This window comes from Rhineura floridana, chromosome 8 (assembly GCF_030035675.1).
Source record: "Rhineura floridana isolate rRhiFlo1 chromosome 8, rRhiFlo1.hap2, whole genome shotgun sequence".
In the NCBI taxonomy this organism is placed as follows: domain Eukaryota; kingdom Metazoa; phylum Chordata; class Lepidosauria; order Squamata; family Rhineuridae; genus Rhineura; species Rhineura floridana.
Genome location: NC_084487.1, coordinates 76,706,817 through 76,734,223, shown reverse-complemented (window position 1 = coordinate 76,734,223; position 27,407 = coordinate 76,706,817). Strand labels below are relative to the sequence as shown.

General features: G+C 42.0%; 1 protein-coding gene across 4 annotated transcripts in view; it reads left to right on the top strand.

Moving 5' to 3' along the window:
* MON2 (MON2 homolog, regulator of endosome-to-Golgi trafficking) overlaps positions 1 to 27,407 on the top strand; it is a 165,064-nt gene that overhangs the window by 100,590 nt on the left and 37,067 nt on the right. For all 4 annotated transcript variants that reach the window (XM_061639850.1, XM_061639849.1, XM_061639851.1 and 1 more), the window contains exons 18-24: positions 26 to 99; positions 176 to 266; positions 10,375 to 10,476; positions 17,778 to 17,888; positions 18,862 to 19,037; positions 20,344 to 20,506; positions 26,129 to 26,422. In XM_061639850.1, coding sequence (XP_061495834.1) covers positions 26 to 99; positions 176 to 266; positions 10,375 to 10,476; positions 17,778 to 17,888; positions 18,862 to 19,037; positions 20,344 to 20,506; positions 26,129 to 26,422 — 1,011 coding nt within the window. The remainder of the gene's footprint in view (positions 1 to 25; positions 100 to 175; positions 267 to 10,374; positions 10,477 to 17,777; positions 17,889 to 18,861; positions 19,038 to 20,343; positions 20,507 to 26,128; positions 26,423 to 27,407) is intronic.

Genomic DNA, 27,407 nt, shown 5'->3' with positions numbered 1-27,407 from the left:
ACAGAATTCAATTGTATCCTTTCAGGTTCTAACTACAGCTGTTATGACTGACTTACCTGTTATCTCCAACATTCTTTCCAGGCTATTTGAAAGCTCACAGTAAGATAAATGACTTTTATAATGTATGTTTCTAATCAATTTTAGCAATAGTTCTAATAATTTATCCTTCCCACAGGTACCTTGATGATGTTTCATTGCATCATTTAATCAATGCTCTTTGCTCCTTGTCTCTGGAAGCCATGGACATGGCCTATGGAAATAATAAGGTATGGAGTATTTTGTTCTGCTTTTCAGACGATCCTTTATAGATTAATTACCTCCTAGCTTTAGTTTCTAAGTTTCTTGCAACACGATATATGATTTGTCATGCAGCAAAGTAGAATGAATTGTGTTGATGATTCTGCTGCTGAATTTAGGGTATCATAAAACATAGTATGTGAACTTCACAGGAAGATACACTAATGCAATTGTTTGGTTAAAGTTAAAATGTACTATATTAAAATGAAGTAAAGTAGAAAATAGACCTTCTAACTCTGAAAATGAGCTGTTTTAAAGATGTGTGATAAATAAAATATTTGTATTGCTGTTTGTTACAGGAAGCCAATCTTAATAATTAAGAAGGGCCTGTTGTTTGGTTTTTCCATAAATGTATATGGAGAGTATTGGAAATCTTTACATTTGCACTTAAACAAAAGATTAACGTTCTGAGGCTGCAATTCTTTGCATACTTACGCATAAGTACCATTAAATTTAGTGCACAGGATCAATACGTTAACCTTCTAACTTTCTATAAAGTAAAAGGAAGTAGCACCTAATATTACTCTGTTACTACATAGGAATATAGGAAGCTGCCTTATACTGAGTCAGACCATTGGTCTGTCTGGCTCAGTATTGTCTACACTAACGTGGCAGCTGCTCTACAGGATTAGAGAGGGAATCTCCCAGTCCTACCTGGAGTTTCCGGGGACTGAACCTAAGACCTGCACGCAAGAAAGATGCTCTATCACTGGGCTATAGCCCTTCAATTCCTTTTACTATTTAATCCCAGTGTGCCCCTGAGTGATTCATTTCTACATAGTGGCTGCCTTTCGTTATTCATATCTCTGCACGTGTCCCCTTCTCTCCTGTCTTTGTTGCACACTTCAGTGAAATAGGGAAGTCTTCAATTAACCATAGCTTTCTATTTCATTCATACTGGATGAGTCCAATTTTCCAGGCTGGACAAAACAGGAAACTGTTTGTTTGGACACTTCCATATTTCATTAAGGTGTACCACAGTGGGAGGCAAGAAGGAGCTGCTCGTGTAAACAAACATATGGTGTGTATCTTGGCTTCTTTAGCCAATTATGCTCATCCAATAAGTGTGTTAAATTTATAACACCCTAAACTGGTCTGATAAAGAGGAAGGTATAAGATATGAATACCACATCCCTTTGCACTCCACAGTCCACATTTTATCATTTTTATAATTCACTCATAACTGTTTACAGATCAAATTATAATTCTGCAAACATCTTTGGCAATGGTACAGATAAAACAGATCATTGGTCTCACCTGAAAGGTGGTTTTCCCAGGTATCATGCCATCAGGTGGGTTATAGCACTGCCTAATGTTCAAAGGAAGAATGCACAGGAGTCAAGACTTGAGCTGCTCCTTCCAGTCCTCAACCTGGTCAATTCCAGATGAGGCTGAAGAACAGAAAGCACAAGAAAACACTGAAAAAAATACCGGCACACAAACAGGAGCAGTAAAATATCACTAATACATGCAATAAACTCTTGACTAGTTCAGAACATCATAAATTCAACAAGAAAAAAGCAGCCTTAGCAGTACATGTATGGATAAAACCTGACATGAGAAATGAACGTATAAGCAGCCTACCTAGCAGGGAGAGCCCTGATGGCATGATACCTGAGAAAACCACCTTGCAGGTGAGACCAACAATCCGTTTTCCCCAGGTAGTATGCCATCAGGTGGGAGTCCCAGTAGGGAGGGTCTACACAGGCTGCCTAAATATGAGATAATCGTGTTACAAAGTGCACCTCCCAGGAGAAGCAACTGTGGAAGCATAACAATATAACTTGTAGTGCAAAATAAACAAGTTAGGGCTATACCAAACAGCAACCTAACAAACAACCACAAGGGGAACAATAGTGGCCAGGGCAGACAAGATGGCTGCTGACCTTGTGGAGTGAAATGATGTAATGAGGCCCAGGTAACTGTCATGTCAGAGAAATCCAAGCTCTCAGCTAGCAGGACAGGATAGAACTCGAAACCTTTTCTTGCAGCTAGCAGGACAAGATAGAAATTTTACCCCAAGTTCTTGGGTGAAAGGAGATGGATGGAGAGTGGCAGAAGACCTCAGTATGGAGTCTCCACTCCCATGTTGCCTGCTAAGGTTGGACCACTTCCAAGTCCATGTTGCCGCTGATAGGCCCAACCCTAAAGGAACATAGTGACACCCGGCCCAGGTAACTAGAGGAGTTGTTCTTACTTGAAGACAGGGTATCCCCCAAGAGGGAAGAACCAAGTAAAGAGCAGACAGATGTCTGTGCTATATGTTAAGCTTGAGGCCTAGCAAAATGATTCTTCTGAGCAGCGTAATTTTCTTGGAGAACACTGTGTAACCAAACTGCATTAAGTATATTTGTAGAGGCATGTTAGGATGGGACCAATCACACCAAGACGGTGGCAGTCACGTCCCACAAAACCCCAGCATTCTCAGAAGCACCAGTGAATTGCCAGACCGTCAATCTCAAGCAGACCAGGTCTGGAAGATTCATTGGCCGTTGGGACGTTAGATCAAGCGAGACTAGAATGCAAAAGAGAACCTTGAAATAGCACGGCTAAATGCACTGGAAGATGCCATGGTGGAGTAAACTCTAACTTACTGTTTCCAACAGACATTGCCAACTGGGCCAGGATGTCTGGTTAGCACTACATCATATGGTCACCTGGTAAATTTCGAATTTCTATTCGAAGAGGAAACCAGTTGCATGATTAAACAGCTTGAAGCTAGAATGCACCACGTACAGCAGTAGGATTGAAATTAAAAGAAGCGAGTTGCAGAAAAGTTGAACTTGATTAATGAATGAATGAAACTTTGAAACTTCCAAAATGAAAGAAACATCTTAGAAACCATTGCCCTCAGAAACCAATTGGAATTCCTTATGGGGCTTCTGGCAGAAGAAGAACATTACACCTCCATGGAATCCACGAATCTAGGGAGTTGCTTGATATCCTTTAACATTGTCTTAAGGCTACCCTATAGTTACACAGAGAGGGAGCCAGCAGCTTGGCTGATCCAAGAGGATCAGACAATACATGGAGGACACGGCCAGCAGTGGTCACCACCCATAATGAACATGCTCTGACTGCAAAAATGGGAGCAATATGCTTTGAAACTCTAGCCACTAGAAACTGCAGGAGCATGCTTCTGCACTCATGTCCTGCCTCCAAGCCTCCCCTGGATATACGGGGCTGCTGGAGATTCAGCCACAGGAAATAAATACCTAGGGACATATTCTGACTAAGTACCTGTGCAGTAACCAGAATCCCGGGATAGAGGCATCTGCTGAAGAGAAATGCCCAATAACGCCCAGGCAGTTATAAACCAGTGCCATGGAAAGAGCACCTGCAGAGTGCCAGTAATCTTAAATTTATAACACCCTAAACTGGTCTGATAAAGAGGAAGGTATAAGATATGAAGACCACATCCCTTTGCACTCCACAGTCCACATTTTATCATTTTTATAATTCACTCATAACTGTTTACAGATCAAATTATAATTCTGCAAACATCTTTGGCAATGGTATAGATAAAACAGATCATTGGTCTCACCTGATTTAACTGATGCTTAAATAAACGAGAATAAGAGAAGTCCTGAAAGCCTACCTCTTGAAAAAGGCATCTATGTGTCTTTCGATTCTATTGAAACCATCTTCAAAACCATCCAGAAGACTACCTGTCAAAACAAAAAGCGTAAAATCAGAATAAGTTTACTTGTAAAGCTTTTTTTTAACCACTGAAATGCTTAATTGCAGGTAGGGAAGCAGAATATCATCTCAGTGTGTATAACCTTGAGTCAGTGTGTGTAACCTTCAGTCCAGTTAAACAAATTGAGCAGTGAAGAAAGCTTTGTGTGTGTTACGTGCCTTCATGTCGATTACGACTTATGGCGACCCTGTGCATCAGCAGCCTTCAATAGCCCCTGTTATAAACCACCCTGTTCAGATCGTGTAATTTCAGGTGTGTGGCTTCCTTCATGGAATCAATCCATCTCTTGTTTGGCCTACCTCTTTTTCTACTCCCTTCTGTTTTTCCCAGCATTATTGTCTTTTCTAGTGAGTCATGTCTTCTCGTTATGTGTCCAATGATAACCTCAGTTTCATCATTTTAGCTTCTAGTGATAGTTCTGGTTTAGTTTGTTCTAACACCCAATTATTTGTCTTTTTCGCCGTCCATTGTATTCGCAAAGTTCTCCTCCAACACCACATTTCAAATGAGTTGATTTTTCTCTTAGCCACTTTTTTCACTGTCAAACTTTCACATCCATACATAGAGATTGGGAATACCATGGACTGATTGATCCCGACTTTGGTGTTCAGTGATACATCTTTGCATTAAAGGACCTTTCCTGGTTCTGTCATAGCTACCCTCCCCAGTCCTAGCCTTCTTCTGATTTCTTGACTATTGTCTCCATTTTGGTTAATGACTGTGCCAAGGTAATGATAATCCTTGACAAGTTCAATGTCCTCGTTGTCAACTTTAAAGTTATATAAATATTCCGTTATTACTTTAGTCATTTTGACATTTAGCTGTAGTCCTGCTTTTATGCTTTCCTCTTTAACTTTCATCAACATTCATTTCAGATCATTACTGGTTTCTGCTGGTAGTATGGCATTGTCTGCATATCTTAAATTATTGATATTTCTCACTCCAATTTTCACACCTCCTTCATCTTGGTCCAGTCCCGCTTTCCGTATGATCTGCGTATAGATTAAACAGTTAGGGTGATAAAATACACCTGTCTCACACCTTTTCCAATTGGAAACTAAATGGTTTCTCAATATTCTGTCCTTACAGTAGCCTTTTGTCCAGAGTATAGGTTGCATCAGAAGAACTGGATGCTGTGGCACCCCCATTTCTTTTAAAGCATTCCATAGTTTTTTGTGATCTACACAATCAAGGGCTTTGCTGTAATCTATAAAGCACAGGGTGATTTTCTTCTGAAATTCCTTGGTCCATTCCATTATCCAACGTATGTTTGCAATATGATCTCTGGTACCTCTTCCCTTTCTAAATCCAGCTTGGACATCTGGCATTTCTTGCTCCATATATGGTAAGAGCCTTCGTTATAGAATCTTGAGCATTACTTTACTTGCATGGGATATTAAGGCAATTGTTTGATAATTACTGCATTCCCTGGGATCCCCTTTCTTTGGAATTGGGATGTATATTGACCGCTTCCAGTCTGTGGGCCATTGTTTAGTTTTCCATATTTTTTGACAATATTTTGTCAAACTTTGGACAGATTCATTCTCAGTAACTTGTAGCAACTCTATTGGTATGCCATCTGTTCCTGATGATTTGTTTCTTCCAAGTATTTTAAGAGCAGCTTCCACCTCACATTCTAAAATTTCTGGTTCTTCATACGGTTCCTCCGTGAATGAATCTGTCATCCTTTCATCTCTTTTATATAGTTCTTCAGTGTATTGCTCCCATCTTCCTTTTATTTTATCTCGGTCAGTCAGTGTGTTCCCCTATTGATTATTCAACATTCCTACTCTTGGTTTAAATATCCCTTTAATTTCTCTAATCTTTTGGAATAGGGCTCTTGTTCTACCTTTTTTATTGTCCTCTTCTATTTCTGTACAATAATTATTGTAATAGTTCTTTGTCCCTACATACTAGCCACTGTATTTTTGCATTTAAAGTTGTAACCATGTTTCTATCTCCTTTTGCTTTTGCTTTCCTTCTCTCTTTAACCATTTTAAGTTTCGTCAGTCATCCATTGAGGTCTTTCTCTCTTTTTAACTAGAGGTATTATCTTTTGCACTCTTCCCTGATAATGTCTCTGACTTCAATCCACAGTTCTTCTAGTTCTCTAACTTTAAAGCCTCAAATCTGTTCCTTATTTGGTTTTTTATATTCTTCTGGGATGTTATTTAAGTTGTATTTTGGCATTATGATTGCTTTGTTGTTCTTCTTTACCTTTACTCTGATTTTTGATATTGCCAGTTCATGTTCTGTACCGCAGTCTGCTCCTAGTTTTACTTTCGCAGAAAGTATGGAACTTTTCCATATTCTGCTACCAGTTATATAATCAATTTGATTCCTATATTGACCATTTGGTGATATCCACATGTACAGTCATCTTTTCAGTTGCTCAAAAAATGTGTTTGCAAGAAACAAATTATTAGCTTGACAGAATTCAATAAGTCTTTCTCATGTTTCATTTCTGTCTCTTAAGCCCCATTTCCCCACAATTTCTAGTTCTTCTCTGTTCCCTACTTTTGCATTCCAGTCCCTCATGATTATCAATGCATCTTGTTTTGGTGTGTGATCAATTTCTTCCTGTACTTCTGCGTAAAATCTCTCCAGTTCCTCTTCTTCTGTGTTTGCCAGATGATTGTGATGCTGATAGGTTTTCCATTAAGTCTCATTGATATCACTTGCTCAGACCTTGCATTATAGCTCCTAATTGCTTTTGCTACATCCCTTCTCACTATTAAAGCAACCCCATTCGTCTTAATTTTTCATTTCCTACATAAAATATTTTGTAGTTGCCTGATTGAAAATGTCCTATTCCCGTCCATTTTAATTCACTCATGCCAAGTATTGTAATGTTGACATGTTTCATTTCTTGCTTGACAATTTCTAACTTTCCCTGGTTCATGCTTCTCACATTCCATATTGCTATTATGTATGTCACAACCACCATCTTCCAGGAGAACCACACCTCAGCACATATATGCCAGTGTGTGTAATGTTGAGTCTAGTTACACAAATTGAAACAGCGAAGTAAACCTCACCAAAGGCTTAATTGTTTTGACAATTTTAATATGGAATTTTACACTGTTTGAAGTCACCCAGGAACCTACTGGTGAAGGGCATGACTTAACCAAGTAACCACCATCTTCCTGGAAAACCACATTGATGCCATAGAAATAGGGCAGAAAACCTCACGTAATTTGAAAAAGATATAAACTTAATTTACATTATTTTGCTAAGTTACGTTTACCTAGCAGGATAACAATAAGATCCTCCTCCAGAGGACCCTTAGAACTTCTAAGGAATTCACTGGATAAATCCAAATATTTTCTCAGACAGTAATGAAGGGCTACAACTATTCAGAGGAGCAAGCTGGACTTTGCATTGATGCTGTAGAAATAGAGAGGGCAGAAAACCTCATTTAAATTGACAAAGCTATACTCAGCTTAATTTACTTAACTTGCTTAGCTAACATTTTCCCAGCAAGATAACAGTAAGATCCTCCTCCATAAGGAATTGGATAAATCAAAAAATTTACACAGACAGTTATGAAGGGCTGCAACTGTTCAGAGGAGCAAACTTAAGCTTTCAGCTGAAGCTCATGAGGCAATTCATATTCCTTCACTACACTTCGGCCCCCTAGAGGATTCACCAGATTATTCTACTGTTGCCCCTAGAAATGCCCTACTGCTGTTCAGGCTTTGGGAGAACTGGAGCTTTCAGCTGAAGCTCATGAGGCAATTCCTATGCCTTCACTACACTGAGGCGTCCTAGATGAGCCACCACGTTATTCTACTGTTGCCCCTGGAAACGGCCTGCTGCTGTTCAGGCCTTGGGAGAAAGGGAATCAGGTCTCTTAGAAATATTAAACCTGCTGTTCTAGAGCCTCCAGTAAAAAAGGTGAGAAAACTCAGCAGAGGACTATGTCATATCTCTGCCCAAGGGTTCTGAATAAAAAAGCTAGATCCTTTCCACAGTCACTGGACAGACTAGGACCAAGTGGAAACAGAGGTACCATAAAAATGGCAGGAAAACACTGCAGCAGAGGACTATGCCATATCTCTGCCCAAGGATTCTGAGGGGGAAGCTAAACCCTTTCCATAGTCACTGGACAGACTAGGATCTGAAGTACAACAGAGAGTGATAAAGCCCTGCCACTTTCTCTCAACCGCAAGCAGCGCCCACACCAAAAGTTGCTGCGCTGATGCAATTTCTGAGGATGAATACTTGGAAGGCCCAAGTTTGGCTGCCTTGCTTATCTTAGGGCCTTCCTATCACACATAAGAAGAAATGTGCACACAGAAGAGGGTTAACCAGGGTACATGCACACAGTAGAGGGGTGCAGTATGCAGCTGTCAACACATACACTTGCAGGTCACCATTCCTTCTGGTGGAATTCCTTCTGATGCGGGCTGTGAGGCTAGTAACTGCGGAGATTATGGCTGCTGCATATCACTGTGCTGTGCCTCAGAAGTGATATCCATAGTCCCAGCAGAAGATGTCTCATCCATGGTAACACACAAAGTAGAGGGGAGCAGTTCCAGGCATTAGTTGAAGAAAAGCCAAACATATGAACAGGTTGAGAGGAGTGGTGGATAAGTAATCAACACATGAACAGGTAGAGAGGTGTGGTGTGGTGGATTAATGGAGGCCAGCAATAATACACACCTAGTAGAGAAGAACAGTTTGACCTCAGAATGCAGCCAATACGGGTTTTTTTTAACTTCACCCTTGTCCAAACTGGGAAGGGAAGAAAACAAGAGAAGATAGGAGAACCAAAATCTACGAGCTGATTGGACACCAACAGAGAAGAAAAAAGGCAGGAAAGGAGAAAAGTGATGGGAGAGCAGAGAAAAGAGCTCCCAGAACCTGATGCAGCAGTAGCTGCTAGGAAGAAATGGGCTGGAGCCGCGAGCCCAGGGAGCAAGGAGGGGAGGAGCCAGCCAGAAGGGACAAAGTTGGAGGCGGTGGCAAGGAGGGAGGGAACCATAGCCACAAGCTCCAGAGAGCAAACACCATCCCAGGTGGGCAAATGAAAGCAAGGAAGGACAGAGCCATTCCACTAGCTCCGAGGGGTGAAGAAACTAAGCCGCAGCTATGAGCTCCATGAGTGAGAGAGAGGAGGAGACAGCCAACAAGAGCCTCCCTGGGTGAGAGGCCCAAGGAAGGAAACCAGGGAGGCTGCAGGGAAAGCTGCCCCAAGTGGCCAGAAGAAGGTGGCCGCAGTAGCAGGGCCTGGGGAAGGGAACCAGGGAAGCCACAAGGAAGGCTGCTGCAAGGGGCCAGGGGAAGGAGGCAGCAGTAGTGAGCCTTGGATTGTTTTTTTTAAAGCACAAATATAAATAGGCAGAGTAAAACAAAGATAGAAGTACACCAAGGAAACAGAGTAACAACTAGAATGACTGCAGGTGGATAAGAACTAAGGCTGAGATCCGACCTTGGACAAAGGCACGAATGGACTGGGTTAAGGACTGGAAGGAGCAGCTCAAGCCTTAACTCCTGTGCATTCCTGCCTTCAGACACTAGGCAGTGCTATAACCCACATGATGGCATGCTACCTGGAGAAAATTGCATGTACAAACTGCATATCATCTGACCACAGCTACTATATGTGGAGCTATTAACATGGCTTTTATGTGGCAACTGTGACATGCCGACCAATCCTTTTGTATATTTTCGTTTAGTATCACTATTTGAAATTTTTGTACAGCGGGAAATTTGTTCAGGATTTGCCCAAATTAGGAGCTTTGGATATGGTTTTGTGTAACTGAAAAGCAAAACACATGGAAAGAAGATAGCTGATAGCAGTTTACTCCTGATTTTCTTTTCCTTTAAATAAAATGCAGCCCCCTAGCCACAGTTATGCTTTTACTTTGTGGGTGTTGCTGTTTTGCACATTATGTGTATTAGCCCATTGCACTTACAGGGTGGGTTGGTTTGAAAGTACTCTTCAGTTGCAAAAATAGTATAGCAAATAGAAATGTTTTCATGCTTTGATATGAGGGGGAAATAGAATATTAGAATGTCTTACTAAAATATTAACAGTGCTATTTTATGCATGTTTAATCAGAAATAAGGATTATAACTTAAGTCTGAAGATGAGAAAGAGTCCTAGAATAAGACACCACCACAGCAGTGTAACATTGAAGGCCTCAGAGTGGGCATTGTATATCATGGTGTCTCCCCCCTCACCTCCCCCCCCGAATCTTCATCAGCTACACTGCTGCCATTTTTAAGAAAAAAACACCCTTGTTTTTCTCTCTTATTGTCAGCTACCTTGGAGGCCTGTTGTCAGGTAGAAATGCAGGTTAAAATATTTTAAATAGAATAACATAATACAATAGTCAAATGACTTTGTTTTAAATTCCATTTATCCTTAGGAGCCATCACTGTTTGCTGTTGCTAAATTGCTCGAAACAGGACTAGTTAACATGCATAGGATAGAAATTTTATGGAGACCGCTGACTGGCCATCTCTTAGAGGTAATAACCAATCTTTTTATAACTGTTAGGTTAGCCTGTGTGTTTAAAAAATCCCTAGTATTTTTATCTGTGCTATAAATACATAAGGTTATTTGGAAAGCAAATTATATTGCTTTTTAATTTCATCTTGTTTGCTATCATGTTTCCACCTTGTTTTTGTTCCTTATTAAGTTTAAAATATTCTCCATATAAATATGTACTCTATGGCTTGATATAAAGTAAAGTATGTATTGGCTTTTTTTATGTTGAAAAGCAAAAGCCAGGCAAGAATACATATTGGTGCTGTCAAACTGATTTTAGTCATCATAAATAAAAAGGTACCTGGTATTGTGTCCTAGAGGTCTATGGAGACAAGAGCCACTATTCCTAACAACCAATTCATGTCCCATTTTAGTTCTAGTCCTGGGAGTTATCAGAAATATCAATTATTGTAAAGGGAGTATGCATGTAAAAAGTGCTGGAATCAGGGAGATAATTCATTTACACCTATTAAATAAGCCTCTTCTTTGCTCACTTCTTCGGATGCATCCAGTATTGAGATCTCTAAGGCCCCTGCATGTACTTCTACAGCTGTCTGGTTGTGTATGCGTCTGAGTACTTTTCCTCCTGGTGAGGTGGTGATTAGGTTGGAAAGGATCTACATGATAAACCCAATTACATAAGTGTAATATTCTCATGCGTAGCATAGTTCCCCTCAAAAAGAATATTGCAGAGTTGGAAAAGGTTCAGAAAAAGGCAACCAGAAAGATCAGGGGGATCAAGGAACCCCCGCTGTGGGAAAAGGCTGCAGTATTTAGAGCTTTCTAGTTCAGAGGAAAGGCGAATAAGAGGTGACATGACAGAAGTGTACAAAATTATGCATGGCATGGAGAAAGTGAATAGAAAAACGTTTTTCTCCCTTTCGCATTACACAACAATTCATGGACATCCAATGAAGCTGAGTGTTGGAAGATTCAGAACACACAAAAGAAAGTACTTCTTTATACAGCACAAAGTAAAACTTCGGAATTCATCCCCACAGGAGGAGCTTTTGAAGAGGATTAGGCAAATTCATGGAAGATAAGGCTATCACTGGCTACTAGCTATAATGGCTGTGCTGTACCTCCACAGTTGGAGGCAGTATACTTCTGGATACCAGTCGCTGGAAACCGCAGGACAGGAGAGTTCTCTTTTGCTTAGGTCCTGCTTGCAGGCTTCTCATAGGCATCTAGTTAGCCACTGTAACAACAGGATGCTAGAGTAGGTGGGTCATTGGCCTGATCCAGCAGGTGGTTCTTCTGTTTTTAGTTATTTCAAATAAGTTACTTATGCTAGTATAGTCATAACCTGGAAAGGAATTGTGCATGTGTCTGTTCATGAGTCAAATACCAGTATGTTGAACTGCTTACGAATTTTTGGCATATGTGGATTTAAATGCACACATGTATAATCCCTTCCTTTGTAAACAGTTATGGGAATGACTTGTCAGGAGCTGTTTCATGACTGAAAATTAGTATAGGAAGCATCCTGATGATACGTTAAAATGTTACTTTTATATACTTAGGATAAGGCTATTGCTTGTCTCAGTTATTATATTACTGGTATTTATTTGTTATTTGATTTATATCCTGCCCTTCCTCCCAGTAGGAGCCCAGGGTGGTAAACAAAAGTACTAAAAACACTTTAAAACATTATAAAAACAGACTTTAAAATATATTAAAACAATCTTTAAAACCATTTTTAAAAACACCTTTAAAAAAGGTTTAAAACCATTTTTTTTTTTAAAAAAAGGAAGGTTTAAAAACATATTAAAAAGCAGTTCCAGCACAGAAGCAGACGGGGATAAGGTCTTAATTTAAAAGGCTTGTTGAAAGACGAAGGTCTTTAGTAGGTGCTGAAAGCACCTTTCTAATATTTAAGGGGAGGTAATTCCAAAGGGTAGGTGCCACTGCTGATAAGATGGTATCTGCAGGAGAACCTCACCTGCAAAGCACAGTGATCAACTGGGTGTATAAGGGACAAGACAGTCTTTCAGGTACCCTGGTCCCAGGCTATATAGTGTTTTGTTCACCAAAACTAGAACCTTCAACTTGGCCCTGTGGCAAATGCAATTCTTTCAGCAGTGGGGTAACATGTTGACGATGCCTTGCCCCAATGAGCAGTCTTGCCACCACATTTTGCACCAGCTGGACTAACTTCAAGGGCAGCCCCACATACAGCGCATTACGGTAATCCATCCTGGAGGTTACCAGTGCATGGACAACAGTGGTCAGGCTATCCTGGTCCAGAAACAGCCACAGCTGGCTACCAGCTGAAGCTGATAAAAGGCACTCCTAACTACTGAGGTCACTTGGGCCTCTAGCGACAAAGATGGATCCAGGAGCACCCCCAGACTATGGACCTGTTCTTTCAGAGGGAGTACAGCCCCATCCAAAGCAGGCAACTGACCAATTATCCAAGCTTGGGAACCACCAACCCACAGCACCTCCATCTTGTTAGGATTCAGACTCAGTTTACTGGCCTTCATCCAGCCCACCACCGAATCCAGGCAGCGGTCCAGGGCTTGCACGGCCTCTCCCCATCAAATGTTACAGAGAAATAGAGTTGGGTATCGTCAGCATACTGCTGACATCTCTCCCCAAATCTCCTGATGACCATTCCCAAGGGCTTCATATAGATGTTAAACAGCAGTGGGGACAAGACGGTCATCCAGTGCTATTCTCTGAAAAAGACCCTGAAGATAGGATCGAGGATCGGAACCACTGTAAAACAGTGCCTCCGATACCCATCTCACCAAGTCAGCCCAGAAGGATACCATGAATGGTATCAAAAGCTGCTGAGAGATCAAGTAAGAGTAAGAGGGTTGTACTCCCCCTTTTCTTCTCCCAATAAAGGTCATCCATCAGGGCGACCAAGGCTGATTCAGTCCCATAACAAGACCTAAACCCAGACTGCAATGGGTCAAAGATAATTTCTTTCATCCAAGAGTACTTGTAATTGCTGTGCCACAACCCTCTCAATCACTTTCCCTAAGAAGGGGGTATTTGCGACCGGTCGGTAATTATCACAAACCAGTGGGTCCAGGGTGAGCTTTTTCAGGAGCAGTGAGATCGCCGCCTCTTTTAGGGTGGCTGGAACTACTCCTTCCCACAATGATGCATTGACCACACCCTGGATCCACTCAGTCAAACCCCCTCATCAAGCTTTAATAAGCCAAGAAAGGCAAGGGTTGAGAGAACATGTTGCTGGCCACATCATCGCAAGCACCTTGTCTACATCATCAGGCCGCATCAACTGAAACTGTTTCCAAGAAGTTGCAGCAGACGTACAGTAGGGCCCCGCTTCTCGGTGCCCCGCTTTTTGGTGTTCCGCTAATACAGCACCAGCAGGGCGATCAGCTGGAGGGGGGGGCTGGAGTGCCCCACATTCCAGCTGTTCTCCTCGGGGGCAGTCAGATTCCCACACTCCAGCTGATCGTGCCGGAGGAGGGGAAGATCAGTTGTAGATCTCTTCTGGCACGATCAGACTCCCGCTCGAGCTGATCGTGCCCGAGGAGGGGAAGATCTGATCTTCTCCTCCTCTGGTGTGATCAGCGGGTTAGGTTCCAGACACCCACGCTACAGCTGATTAATTTTTTGGCGGTTTTCGCTTTCCAGCGGGGGTCTGGAACCTAACCTACTGTACTGGACACCTCACTGGGGACTACAGTAGATATGGATGGGGCATCAAGATTGCTACAGAGGCGAGCAACTATACCCTCAAAGTGCCTTGCAAATAATTCACAGTTGGTCTCCAAAGGGTCTAAAACTCCATTTCCTGGAATTGATGTCAACAGACCCCTGACAATACGGAAAAGCTCCACTGGATGGCTACTTGAGGATGCGATGGTGGCAGAGAAGTGGGCCTTCTTCGCGGTCCTCACCACCACACAGTAGGGACTGTTATCATGTTTTACTTGTGCCCGATCAGCCTCACTGCACGTCTTTCGCCACTTGCGCTCTAGCTGTCATCCAGCCTGTTTCATTGCCGTTAGCTCACTGGTGTACCAAGGTGCAGACCGGGCTCCACAATGCCAGAGAGGGCACTTGGGGGCAACCATGTCAAGAGCCCGATGCACTTCACTGTTCCACAACATGACAAGGGCTTCAACAGCGTCACCTGTTCTATCTACTGGGAACTCCCCCAGGGCATTCAGGAATCCATTGGATTCCATTAGTCTCCAGGAGCGGACCATCTTAATCTGTCCACCTCCCCAGGGAAGGATCAGAACCATACGTCTAAACTTCACCAGGAAGTGGTCTGACCATGACAGTGGGGTGGCATCCACCCTCTCTATCTCCAGACCACCCCTTCTTCCATCTGGAGCAAAAAACAAGTCGAGGGTGTGCCCTGCCCTATGCATCAGGCCCGTGACAACTTGAGACAACCCCATGGTCGTTATGGAGGCCATGAAATCCCGAGCCAGAACACTAGAGGGAGCCTCAGCATGGACATTGAAATCACCCAGGACTATCGTTCTGGGCTCCTCCAGTACAACAGCCAAGATGGCCGCCAGCTGAGTCAGAGAAGCTGCCTGGCAGCAGGGTGGATTGTATACCAGCAGCAACCATAGTTTACTGTCTCCTTGGCCAAACACGAGGTTCAGGCCCTCATAGCCAGCTCCAAGATAGAGGGGTTTCCTGGTGATAAAGCTGGAAGTTCTGTAGATCACAGCAACTCCTCCCCCCTCCCATTCCTGCAGCCTGTGCTGGTGTTGCACCAAGTATCCAGGTGGGCAAAGCCAGGTCAGATCGCCTTCTCCCAGCTTACCCACCCAGGTCTCGGTAATGCACACCAAATCGGCACCTTCATCCACAATCAAATCATGGATGAGTGTGGTCTTATTGTGTACCGATTTGGCTTTAAACAACAACACACAGGCTAGTGGGCACAGCAGATGAGCAACAAAGGACCCATCCATGAGAGGAGTGGAAGCGAGGATCAAGCCGTAGATAGCCTTGCCCTCATCTTTTATTGTAGTTCACCACATCCCCATGCCTATACCTCCCTATGGTCACTGAAACTGGGGTGGCATCACACATGTTCCTCCTTACTAAGACTCCTCCTAAACACCTGATAGGGACCCAACAAGAGCCCACCAACAAAACCTACCTGAAGCAGTTATCCCAGTAGGCCTCTGCGAGAATTGGGAACAGTCAGACCTACTCAATATCTTTCACACAGGACACATGTGGTTCCCCCCCCCATCTCAGACCCAGGGAGGGCCAGCCTTCTGCCAGTTACAGACTCTCGTTCTTACGGCATCTGGCAACTTTCTCCTATCATTCAGTTCACTGCACAGGCTCTCACCCTGTGCAGGAAGTACACATGCACCATATACCCTCCCCACTACCAATCTCCTCTAGATTGGTTAAAAAAAAATAGAAGGGGGTAGCACCCTCGCCCTCAGGGCTCCCCAAGGGGCGATCCCCTTCGGTGGTGACCCTGCCAGCGACAGACCTGCCGACCAAGAGCAGCTGGGCTTTTGTGCCTCCTGACCCAGCCAGGAGCTGATGCAAGAGGCTGCGCAATTAACTGCAGCCTCTCTCTGGAGCCAGGGCCAGGCAAGGGGTCCCAGTCCTTGCAGCACTTACCAGGGACTTCAGCTGTCTCAAGAGACAGCAACCCAGAGGAGCTAGCAGCAAGCACCCAGATGCTCAGATATTCATGTCAGCGCTACTCTGGCAGAAAAATGTACAGGCATTTGTAATCTGTGTAAAATATATTATTTTTAACAACAAATATATATATATATAATAGAAAATTTTCCACTGGTGAAAATCAAAGACTTGTACTACAATTTATACTGCATTTGGGGGTGGGGGGGATGTCTCAAGACAAACATTTCAAATCTTAACTGTAAATGAGATCATATTTGGAAAATTTAATATTGGATTGAAATTCAGTAGAATCAGCTGGCTCTCTTCTGTAGAACTTTCTTCATGGTGCTTTCCTTTTTATTACAAAGATATCTGTGATCTTTATTACAAAGATCTCTATCTTGGTGAGTAATGGTTTAGCCTACTTTAAGGGATGCCAGGTTTTGTGTACTAACGTTTGAGAAAAAAATATAAATCTATGATGGTCAGACATATGGTGAGTCTCCACCACAAGGGTTTTTCAGCCCAAGGACTACATTGCCTCATGGGGAATCTTCTGGGGACCACACATGAATGGTGAGCAAGGCCAGGGGCAAAAGTGGATAGAGCAATAGATATGACTCCTTTGTACAGTAGGCTGCATTCCGGCTGCACAAAAGTCAGAGGCAGAGGTGCATACACATACATACCTCCTATCCAGACAAGCAGGATGTATTTTCATAATTCAAGGAACACATACCAGTCAGGCAAGCGCAAGGAGTGTATGGAGTAAGACCAGTGGGAGGTGTGGCCTGGGGAGGATGTATAGTAGGGGGAGTCCCTGGCAAAAAAGGCATGAAGGGTCATGTTCCTGAGGCTCTCTGCAGTAAGAAGGGAGACAGGTATATGAATTTTGGAAAATCTCTGCAATATATCTTAACCCTTATAGCACACTTGTGTGTGTGTGTGTGTGTTCGTTCTTCATAAGGGATTAGCAGACGGATTTTTTCACTTTTTCAAGGATTGATAGACATCATAAAAGTGGTTTAGTTTTAGAGGTTTGGCAAGCAATAAGGTTTTTCTCCCCTTGGAGAAATATAACACTTCCCAATATCTACTGAAAACATTGTATCTATGCATTAATACTGTTTATGGAGTGAAGCTTAGTGATGCTGTATTAGTGCTTAATGCTTGCTGCCTTGGTTTTCTTATTTTTTCTTTTTCCTTCTTCCCTACTGCTTCCTGTTTTTTTTATTCAGAAGGTAAGCTTGTCTTGCAAATGTATTGCAAATTTACTGTTTGACTTTGCACTAATGAGTGAATCTTTTCATTTTGCTGTTTGATGGTGGTAGAACATACTGTAAAACCTCATAAGAAATAAGATGGGGGTGCAAAAAGATGGAATTTCATATGGCCAGCTTACGAAATTGGTAATCCTTCAATCGCATGCATCATTGGAATTTGGTAGATAATTTATTAAGACACATAAAAGCTAGAATGACGTGTTAGTCCAGTAAGAAACATGCATATTGTATTTTCTATTCTCAGAAGAACTGGAAATACATGAGAGAAGAATTGTAAAGTACCTTGTGTGCTGAAAAGGTTGCAGCACTGCTAATATAATAACACAGCAACTGCTATATGTTGAATGCTAATTAATCTGCACTGTGGGTTTGAATAAAGGAAACTATATTGTATGTTTAGGTCTGCCAGCATCCAAATTCAAGGATGAGAGAATGGGGAGCAGAGGCTTTAACTTCTCTCATTAAAGCTGGGCTGACATTTAACCATGACCCTTCACTCTCTCAGAACCAGGTAAAATAATGTTTTGAAAAATAAAAAACCTTGTGAAAACCAAGATCCACAGCAAATAGTAGTTGCATAGTTCATATTAACTGTCAGTAAGAATCAGTAGAACGTATTTTCCACAGTACTGTGCATAGTTGAATATGAAAGAACAATGCTGCTCTTCTAGCCAGTAGAAGTGGCTGCTTGTTGGGCTAAGTAACAATGTAATCCTGTGTATGCCTACTCAAGTGTAAATCCCACTGAATTCAGTGGGTCTTACTGTAAATTAGTCAGTGTAGGATTGCAGCCCATATTTGTTGTTTCAAAGCTGTGTACTCTACCTGGATACCTACCTATGCCTCCTTTACCCTCAGAAGCCGCCAGAAGAGTCTCTTGGCTTTCCATCCAGACTAGGAGTGGTAGGGTTGCATCTGCTTCTGTGTCTTTGTACTACTGCTAATTTATTTTTACAAATTTCAGTACTGCAATCATTAGGAGGCTTTATTGCAAAATGGGGGTGGTAGGATATTAGGGGAATCGTGTTGAGTGATGAAGCAAGAACCCAAGCATCTCATGCTGCTTTTAATTGTTTGTCAGTAAACAGCAGGAGACACACGAAGCTGGGGGTTACTCATCACCCATTTATATTACCCTGTTCTTTCCTCCCCTAATCGTAATCCTCTTGGCATGGAACTGGCTGCAGTTACAAGACTACTTACAAGACTAGTGATGATATGCTGAAGGAAGTAGCTGCTGGCCAAGATCCATTGAGAAGAGGGCATTTTCTGAGTCTAGGACAGCTGGCAGCATTTCCCAGGCTGTATCCCACCAGTTGCCAAACCATAATATAGAATTTCAGTATTTACCTTTCTCTCCTTCCACAGCTGTGCTGGTGTTCAGTAGGCCTCTGAGTTTGTGACTTTTATGCATGGTCTTGTTTTGCATCAAGATGCTTTAGCAACTATGGTTCTCTAATTTTCTTAATGTATTTTATTTCTAGAGGCTTCAGTTATTATTGCTAAACCCACTGAAAGAACTGTCAAACATCAATCACCCAGATATTAGGCTCAAGCAACTGGAATGCGTGTTACAGATTTTACAAAGTCAGGGTGACAGTCTAGGGCCTGGGTGGCCCTTGGTACTTGGAGTCATGGGAGCAATCAGAAGTGATCAGGGGTGAGTTTTTTGAAGCTATGCAAAAATTTACTCTTACCTATCTTCATTGCTGCTTCCATTTCTATCCTCTATGTAACTTTGTGATGCTGTTCTCTATGGTATTTTTTTTTTTTTAAGTTTTGCACAGTCTGCATCTGGGCTGGAATTGCTTTTTAAGGTGTTTTTAAAGTTGATTTTTAATGATGTTTTTAAGATGTTTTGTTTGAATATGTTTTAAAGTCTTTTGTTTTTAGGATTTTAAAAGCGCTTTTAATGTTTTTGTTTGCCGGCCTGGGCTTCTTCTGGGAGGAAGGTCGGGATATAAATTTAATAATAATAATAATGCACTGAATTCTTTTACAATTACCAAAGGTTGTAACCCCCTTTCTAGGGTAAGAGAAGTTTTTTGTGACTACCACGTAATTGACTCAGACTTCAAGATATTTTAGCTAGTATTCTCAAATATTAACCTTTAGTGTATTCAGTGCATTGGGTTTTTTGATTCTATAAAGTGAATAGTCTACTTCACGCATAAAAAAGAGGCTCCGTGGTGCCCACATTAAATCCATACAGTATGGCGGTGTTACATGTTACAAGCCATTTGTGTGTAGTCTTGCCCGTTCCATATAACCTTTGGGAGGGGACCAGCTTCCAGGAGCATAGTAAACATTAGCAGGTCTGTATGGTGAGCAGCAGGGTCAGCACCTGGTGTGATTTGGCCCTTGGGCACCAGCCTGCCCCAGGCATGCAGTGCCATACAGCTCAACACCCTATCCAGATATAGGCGACATGGAGCTTAAAAAGGCCCACCCTCCAAACCTACCTCTTGTGTCAGTGTGCATGTGTCATGCACGCCTCCAATCACCCAAGATGGCGGCGGGGGCATCAACATCTTAGGAACACCACCACCACCACCTTGGGTGATGGTAGGCATGTATGTGTGGGGTATGCACACTGAATGGCTAAGGTAGGTGGATCAGATGGTCTTATTGAAGGCTGTGCTGCCTATATTGGGGGGTGTCTGGGAGCTCCCACTCTGCAATCCGCAGCAGCATTGGATCGCAGTTAAACAAAAAGGGTTGTATCCAGCTAAGTCCTACTCATAGTAGACCCATTGAAGTTAATAAGATTAAGTTAGTCATGTCCATTAATTTTAATGGGTCTACTTCAAGGAGGACTTAACTAGATACAACCCAAAGAATTTGCCATATGCAGAGCTACCATGTATCTTGTTGAATGTATAGATTGGGCAATTGTCTATTTGGTATTATGATAATTAATAACCACTTGATAAAATTAGAAATAAGATTTTTTGTTTTGCTAATAGAGAGTCTCTAATACGGACTGCATTCCAGTGCCTACAGTTGGTTGTGACTGATTTTTTGCCAACAATGCCGTGTACTTGCCTACAGATTGTTGTAGATGTTGCTGGAAGCTTTGGGCTTCACAATCAAGAACTCAACATTAGCTTAACATCAATTGGTCTCTTGGTAAGTATTTAATTTAATCTCTAACTGTGATGCCTTTACTGTCTAATGTTTAATGTTCTTTATATAAAGACTTGGGCTGAAATTCTGTAAACACTTATCTGGGAGTAAGCCCCATTGAACAATGGGGTTTACTTCTAAGTAAACATCTATAGGATTGCACTGTAAGACTTGCTTTTTATAATTTGATAAATCATCTGAGAAATTGTTTCAAAATTCTGAGCATTTATGTTTGGGCTATAGAGAAATGAAATGCTGAATTACATGTATTGATACAAAGTAAAAGGAGTTGCAATGTAAGATACTGAGGGCATATTCTGTGGTGATCAAAACTTTTGAACAGACTAGGCACTATTTACAAGAGAGTTAAGTATCAAGTTTCATTGATTTCTGTGTGATGTAAGCAAGTTCTATTTTCTCTGGACTATGCTTATTAGAATCAAGCACCCAAGTAGGCATACGATGAAATCTGAAATCTTTCTTTAGAAAGGTAAAGTATTAACAATATGAAAGCTGAAGGTATATAAATACTTTGAATACAGGATCAAATATAGTAACAGACCATGTCCTGTATAAATCAATACAGAATAACAGTAGAGTTGAAAGGGGCCTATAAGGCCATTGATGCAAGAAATCCTGCTCAGTTCAGGAATCCAAGTTAAAACATACCCGACAGATGGCTGTCCAGCTGCCTCATGAATGCCTCTAGTGTTGGAGTGTCCACCACCTCCCTAGGTAATTGGTTCCATTGTCGTACTGCTCTAACGAGTTTTTTCCTGATATCCAGCTGAAATCTGGCTTCCTATAACTTGAGCCAATTATTCCATGTCCTGCACTCTGGGATGATCGAGAAGAGATCCTGGCCCTTCACTGTGTGACAACCTTTCAAGTACTTGAACAGTGCTATTATATCTCCCCTCAGTCTTTTCTTCTCAAAGCTAAACATGCCCATTTCTTTCAGTTTCTCCTCATAGTGTTTTGTTTCCGGTCCCCTGATCCTCCTTGTAGCTCTCCTCTGAACCTGTTCCAGTTTGTCTGCGTCTTTCTTAAAATGCGGTCTCCAGAACTGGATGCAGTACACAAAATGAGGCCTAACCAGTGCTTAATAGAGGGGAACTAGTACTTAACACAATTTGGAAAGTATATTTTTGTTAATGCAGCCTAAAATAGCATTTGCCTTTTTGCAGCCAGAGCACACTGTTGGCTCATATTCAGCTTTTAACAACAATTCCAAGATCCTCCCCACATGTAATACTGCTGTGCCAAGTATCCCTGTAGTGGCCGGTGGGCAAATGCTCAGCATCTTCACCAGCAGAATAGCTGCCTGTAGGCATGGGGGGGCTTGTATTCCCCCCCCCAGCCTTAGTTCTCTTTAGAGTTTAGCATTCAGCGTCTAGGCAAGCAGGGAGATGGGTCAAAGATGGCCAATGTGAGCTCAGAGCCACCTGGGGCCTAATCTGAGGTTGCTAATAGGCATTCCAGTCTGATGCTCTGCCAAGAGTGCTGTGTGATGCTGGGAAAGGTGCCTTGTTAACCAGATAGTGTAGACTTGGGAGTGTAGTTAACTCCCTGCCAGGAAGCTACAGGCTGTGCTTACCAGCTATTGTTATGCTGTATGACCCTGGGAAAGAGCCTCCACAACTGGAGGGCTATTCTGGGAAAGCCGTGACTTAATCCTTTGTAGTAATTCGTTGTTCATTACTGTGCTGTAAACATGTATCCTATAAAAGGGTTCCTGTTGCTCAGTTTGGTGTTCAGACTGGTCCACATTCGTGCAGAGCCAGGCAGCCTGTTCTACCTTATTGGGTACACCTGCAGGTCGAAAGTTATCCAATAAACACTCTCCTTTTAAGTAAACCTGCTGTTGAGTCTGCCTTATTAGTCTCTCTGGTATCTCCGAAACCTGAGTGCCCAGGCCGGGAGCAATACAATCCCCCATCTTACAACTGTGCATTTGGTTTCTTTCGGTGTTTTTTTTGCGATTATCCCTGATTAGAACTTTGCATTTATCTCTGTTAAATTTCGTTCTGTTATTTTCAGCCCAGTGTTCCAAACTATCAAGATCACTTTATATTTTGTTTCTGTCTTCCAGGATATTAGTTGTCCCTCCCAATTTTGCAAATTTGATAAGCATTCCCTGCACTTCCTCATCCAAGTCATTAATAAAAATATTGAAGAGCCCTGTACCCAGAACTGAGCCCTGGTACTGAGCCTTACGGTACTCCACTCATTACCTCCCCCTTGTTTGAGAAGGAACCATAAGGACTCTTAGTACGATGTTGTAATCAACTGTGGACCATCAGGATATCATGGGCACTTTGTCAAAAGCTTTGCTGAAGTCGAGATCTATTATGTCCACAGCATTCCTACAGTCTATCAGGGAGGTTACCCAATCAAAAAATGAAATAAGATTAGTTTGGCAGGATTTATTCTTGACAAATCCATGTTAGCTTCTAGTAATCACTGCATTATTTTCAAGGTGCTTCCAGATTTATAATCTGCTCCAGAATTTTCCCAGGGGTTGATGTCAGGCTGACTGGTCTGTAGTTCCCAGGTTCTCCATTTTGCCCTTTTTGAAGATAGGGACAACATTAGCCCTCCTCCAGTCATCCGACACATCACCCATCCTCCATGATTTCACAAAGATAATGGACAGTGATTCTGAAAGTTCTTCATCCAGTTCCTTCAGTACTCTAGGACAGCCTTTCCCAACCAGTCTGCCTCCAGATGTTGTTGGACCACAACTCCCATCAGCCTCAGGAAGCTTTGCTAATGGTCAGGAAAGATGGGAATTGTAATCCAGCAACATCTGGAGGCACACTGGTTGGGAAAGGCTGCTCTAGGATGTAGTTCATCAGGCCCTGGAGATTTGAACTCATTCAAAGTAATTAGGTGTTCCTTGACCATTTGTTTATTAATCTCAAGCTGCAGTCCTGCCCAAACGTAAACTTGTACTTCATGTTTGCTAGGACTATCATAGACACTCTTTTGGGAGAAGACTGAGTCAAAGTAGGAATTGAGCACTTCTGCCTTTTCTTTGTCATGTGTTATCATTTTGCCATCCTCAGTGAGTAGCTGAACCACCATTTTTTTTGTCTGTCTTTTGCTATGGATGTACCTAAAGAAAGCTTTTTTATTGCTTTTAGCATCCCTCATTCTCAGCTTTTGCCTTCCTGACACCATCCCTACAATTCCATGCTACCTGTCTGTATTCTTCCTTTGTGGTTTGGCCTTCCTTCCACTTCCTATATGTGTCCCTTTTTGTTTTCAGGTCATCTCGCAGCTTTTGGTGAAGCCACATTGGCTTCTTCTGCTGTCTTCCCCCTTCTTTCCTTGATGGAATTGCTTGCAATTGTGCCTTTAGAATTTCCTTTTTTAGAAACTCCCACCCATGTTGGACTCCTTTTTTCATTAGGATTGCTTGCCATGGAACCTTACTTATTGTTCTGAGTTTACTGAACCTTACTGAGTTGGTTAAAAACAGCTTTCCTGAAGTCAAGGGTACATGTATAGCTACTCCCCACTTTTGCTTCCTTTAAAATCAAGAACTCAAGTATAACATGGTCACTTTCTCCCAGAGTTCCCATAAGTACCATGTCATCCACTAAGTCAACTCTGTTGGTTAGATCAAGTCAAGGATAGCTGATCCTCTAATTCCTTCCTCCATTTTCTGTAGGAAAAATATATCAGCAATACAAGTCAGGACTTTTTTGGTGGAGCTGTGTTTGGCAGAATTTGTCTCCCAACAGATATTGGGGTCATTGAAGGTCCCCCATTACTACTGCATCATACCTCCTTGAAACATTGGCAGCAGTTTGCTTTTCAAAGGTTTCATCCTTGTCTTCTTGATTGGGTGGTTGGTAGTAGACTCCAACCACCATGTTCCTTTTATTCCTTGCCCCATTAATTTTAATCCAGATACTCTTGGTGGGGCTACCAAGCTCATCTTCCTGTATTTCTGTGCAGGGATATGTATTTTTAACATATAGTGCAACTCCACCTCCCTTTCTATTCCTTCTATTCTTTTTGAACAAGTTATATCTTTCAATTGCTGTATTCCAGTTATGGGAGTCATCCCACCAAGTTTCAGTTATACCTATCAAGTCATATTTATCTTCCTGTATTAAGAGTTCAAGTTCATCCAGTTTGTTTCCCATACTCTGGACATTAATATATAGATGTGGGAGACCATGTGATTTATGGGTTAGGGTTAGGGTCTGGCTTCCTTCCTACATTAGTGGGCCCAATTAAGGCTGTTCCCTCAATCCCTGTTGCGCTGCAGCCAACTCAGAAGGGACAGGAAGGGGGGAGGCATGAGTTTCAGGCACCTCCGCAGCCAGAAGAAGCAGAGTTGGGGATTGCTGTGTCTGAGTAGGATCGTGCGGGAGGGGGGCAGCCTGCTCTCCAGCCAGTTCCCACGAGTAATGCCCTTTCCGAGGAGCCGAGTGCACCATCCCCAGTTGATGCAGAGGACTTGTGGGGGAAGCTTCAGAGTCAGTGCCAGCTCCTCCTTTACCAAGCAGTTCCCAGGAGGATTCCAGTGTGGCACCGCCCCCTGACCTCGAGCCCGTTGCTCGGGAGCAGGTGTCTTCAGATGAGCTGTTGGATGCGCGTCCCCTGTCTCCTCGTTCCCGTCGCCGCGAGAAACGGACAGGGCAAAGACAGGAATTACGAAGGAGTCAGAGATTACGTTCGAAAACATTTCCTATATAAGCCTGCCGCTCCCAGTGGGGGGTCGTTGAGTCAACTTCCTTCACACGCTGCAGAGCATGTCTAGAGTATAGTTAGGGACTCTAGTGAGTTAGCGTAGGGTTTCCTATGAAGCGCAATGCCTTTGATGTATCCATTACTCTAATAAAACGAGATTTACTTGCACACACACTCCAGCCTCATTCTTTTGGCTCTGGACGGGACAATCCCCGTACTGTGCATAATGCTTCATCAGTCGTTACCTCCAAGTTTACCTCTCCCCCTTAGGATTCAGTTTAAAGCCCTCCTGAAGAAGTTCTCCATGCTGTGGCCAAACACATTCTTCCCAGTCCTTGAGAGGTTCAAAAATATATCCCAACTATTTATTTATTTATTTATTTATTTAAATTATATCCTGACCTCCTTTCCAGAAATGTGTAACATTTCTGTTATACATCATCATTATGATGTATCATGAGCCATCAGCATTATGTACTTTTACTATTATTTTGTACTATATAAAATATTAATAATCATATAAGTATGCAGCAGGATCCAAATTATAGCCCACTCTTTTAATGATGGCTTGTTCAGGAAAATAATTCTTCCTTCAACCAATGTGTGCTTTGTGGTACTCTTAGATGTAAATTCTTGCTGCTGGATTTGTTTGTTTATGCTTGTTTCTTTTTTAAAAACAAACCCAACGCAATATCACAGAATTAAGATAATATAGCTATTTAAAATAGCATTTAAAATTTGCAACCATAAAATACCCATTTAAAAGTGAATTCAACTTAGTACTCCAGCAATATTTCTCAAAACCTTCCTACAGAAAAATGTGAAAACGAGCCAGCAAAAATAATACCGGGATGGAGCCTGGCATAATTTTAGTGCTCTGTAAATATCATTTACAAAAACACATTCTCTGTTTTGTAGTGGAATATTTCAGATTATTTCTTCCAAAGAGGCGAAATTATTGAAAAAGAGCTGAACAAAGAGGAAGCGGTACAACAGAAGCAAGCAGAAGAAAAGGGAATATCACTGAACCGTCCTTTTCATCCAGCTCCACCATTTGACTGCCTTTGGCTATGTCTGTATGCCAAGCTGGGGGAGCTCTGTGTAGATCCACGGCCTGCTGTGAGAAAGAGTGCTGGACAGACCTTATTCTCAACAGTTGGTGCTCATGGAACTTTACTTCAGCATGCAACATGGCACACAGTTATATGGAAGGTACTATACGAATACTTTACATCTTAAAACAATATTACAACTATGTCTTACTCTAGTTCTTTCTATGTGTGTTTGATATTCTTGTTTTCCAGTTTGAATGATATTGGGTACAATGTATAATTTACAAGAGTAAATGGCCCTATTTTCTATTAACCTTAGTGGCCAGTTCAGTTGTTTTAACTTTCTGCCAGCTTTTGTTATGTAATTCAGTGATCTTCAGCCTTTCCAAACATGTAAATTCGCTTTTAACTGCAACATGGGCTTTTTTAAAATTTGCCATATATTATTATTCTTAATTATGAATTTTCTCTCTTGCTCTTCAAGAAGGAGCCCAAGGCAGCAAACAAGGCACAAAACACTAAAAATATCTTAAAACATTTCAAAAACAAAACATCTTAAAAGCATATTTAAGAAAAAAATCTTCTCAAACATCTTAGAAAGCAATTCCAAAACAGATGTAGATTAGGATAAGGTCTCTTTTTAAAAAGCTTTAGTTGAAAGAGTAAAGTTTTCAGGAGGCACCAAAAGGAAAACAGAGATGGCACCTGTCTTATATTTAAGGGGAGGGAATTCCAAAAGGTAGGTGCCACAACACTAAAGGTCCTCTTCCTGTGTTGTGCAGAATGGACCTCCTGATAAGATGATGGTATCTGCAGGAGGCCCTCACCTGCAGAGTGCAGTGATCGACTGGGAAAACATAGATGTATGGTTTCTTTCTTGTATGCAATCCCTTTCTCTTTTTTTCTTCTCTTTCTCATTAGCACCTTGCATAGCGTTCTGCTTCACATGCATCCTAGCTAAAATGGAAGCTGTATAATTTTTGAGAGATGTGCTTCTGCGTTTTCTGGAAGGTCACCGATGTTGGAACGCATCTCTAGGAATTCCCATTGTAGTCAGTTTCAGGCGTGTTGCAGGAAATCCTTTTTGGAGAGAAAAAAACACCACAATGGTGGTGCTTGCCAGTTAACTATTTTAACTGTAGTTG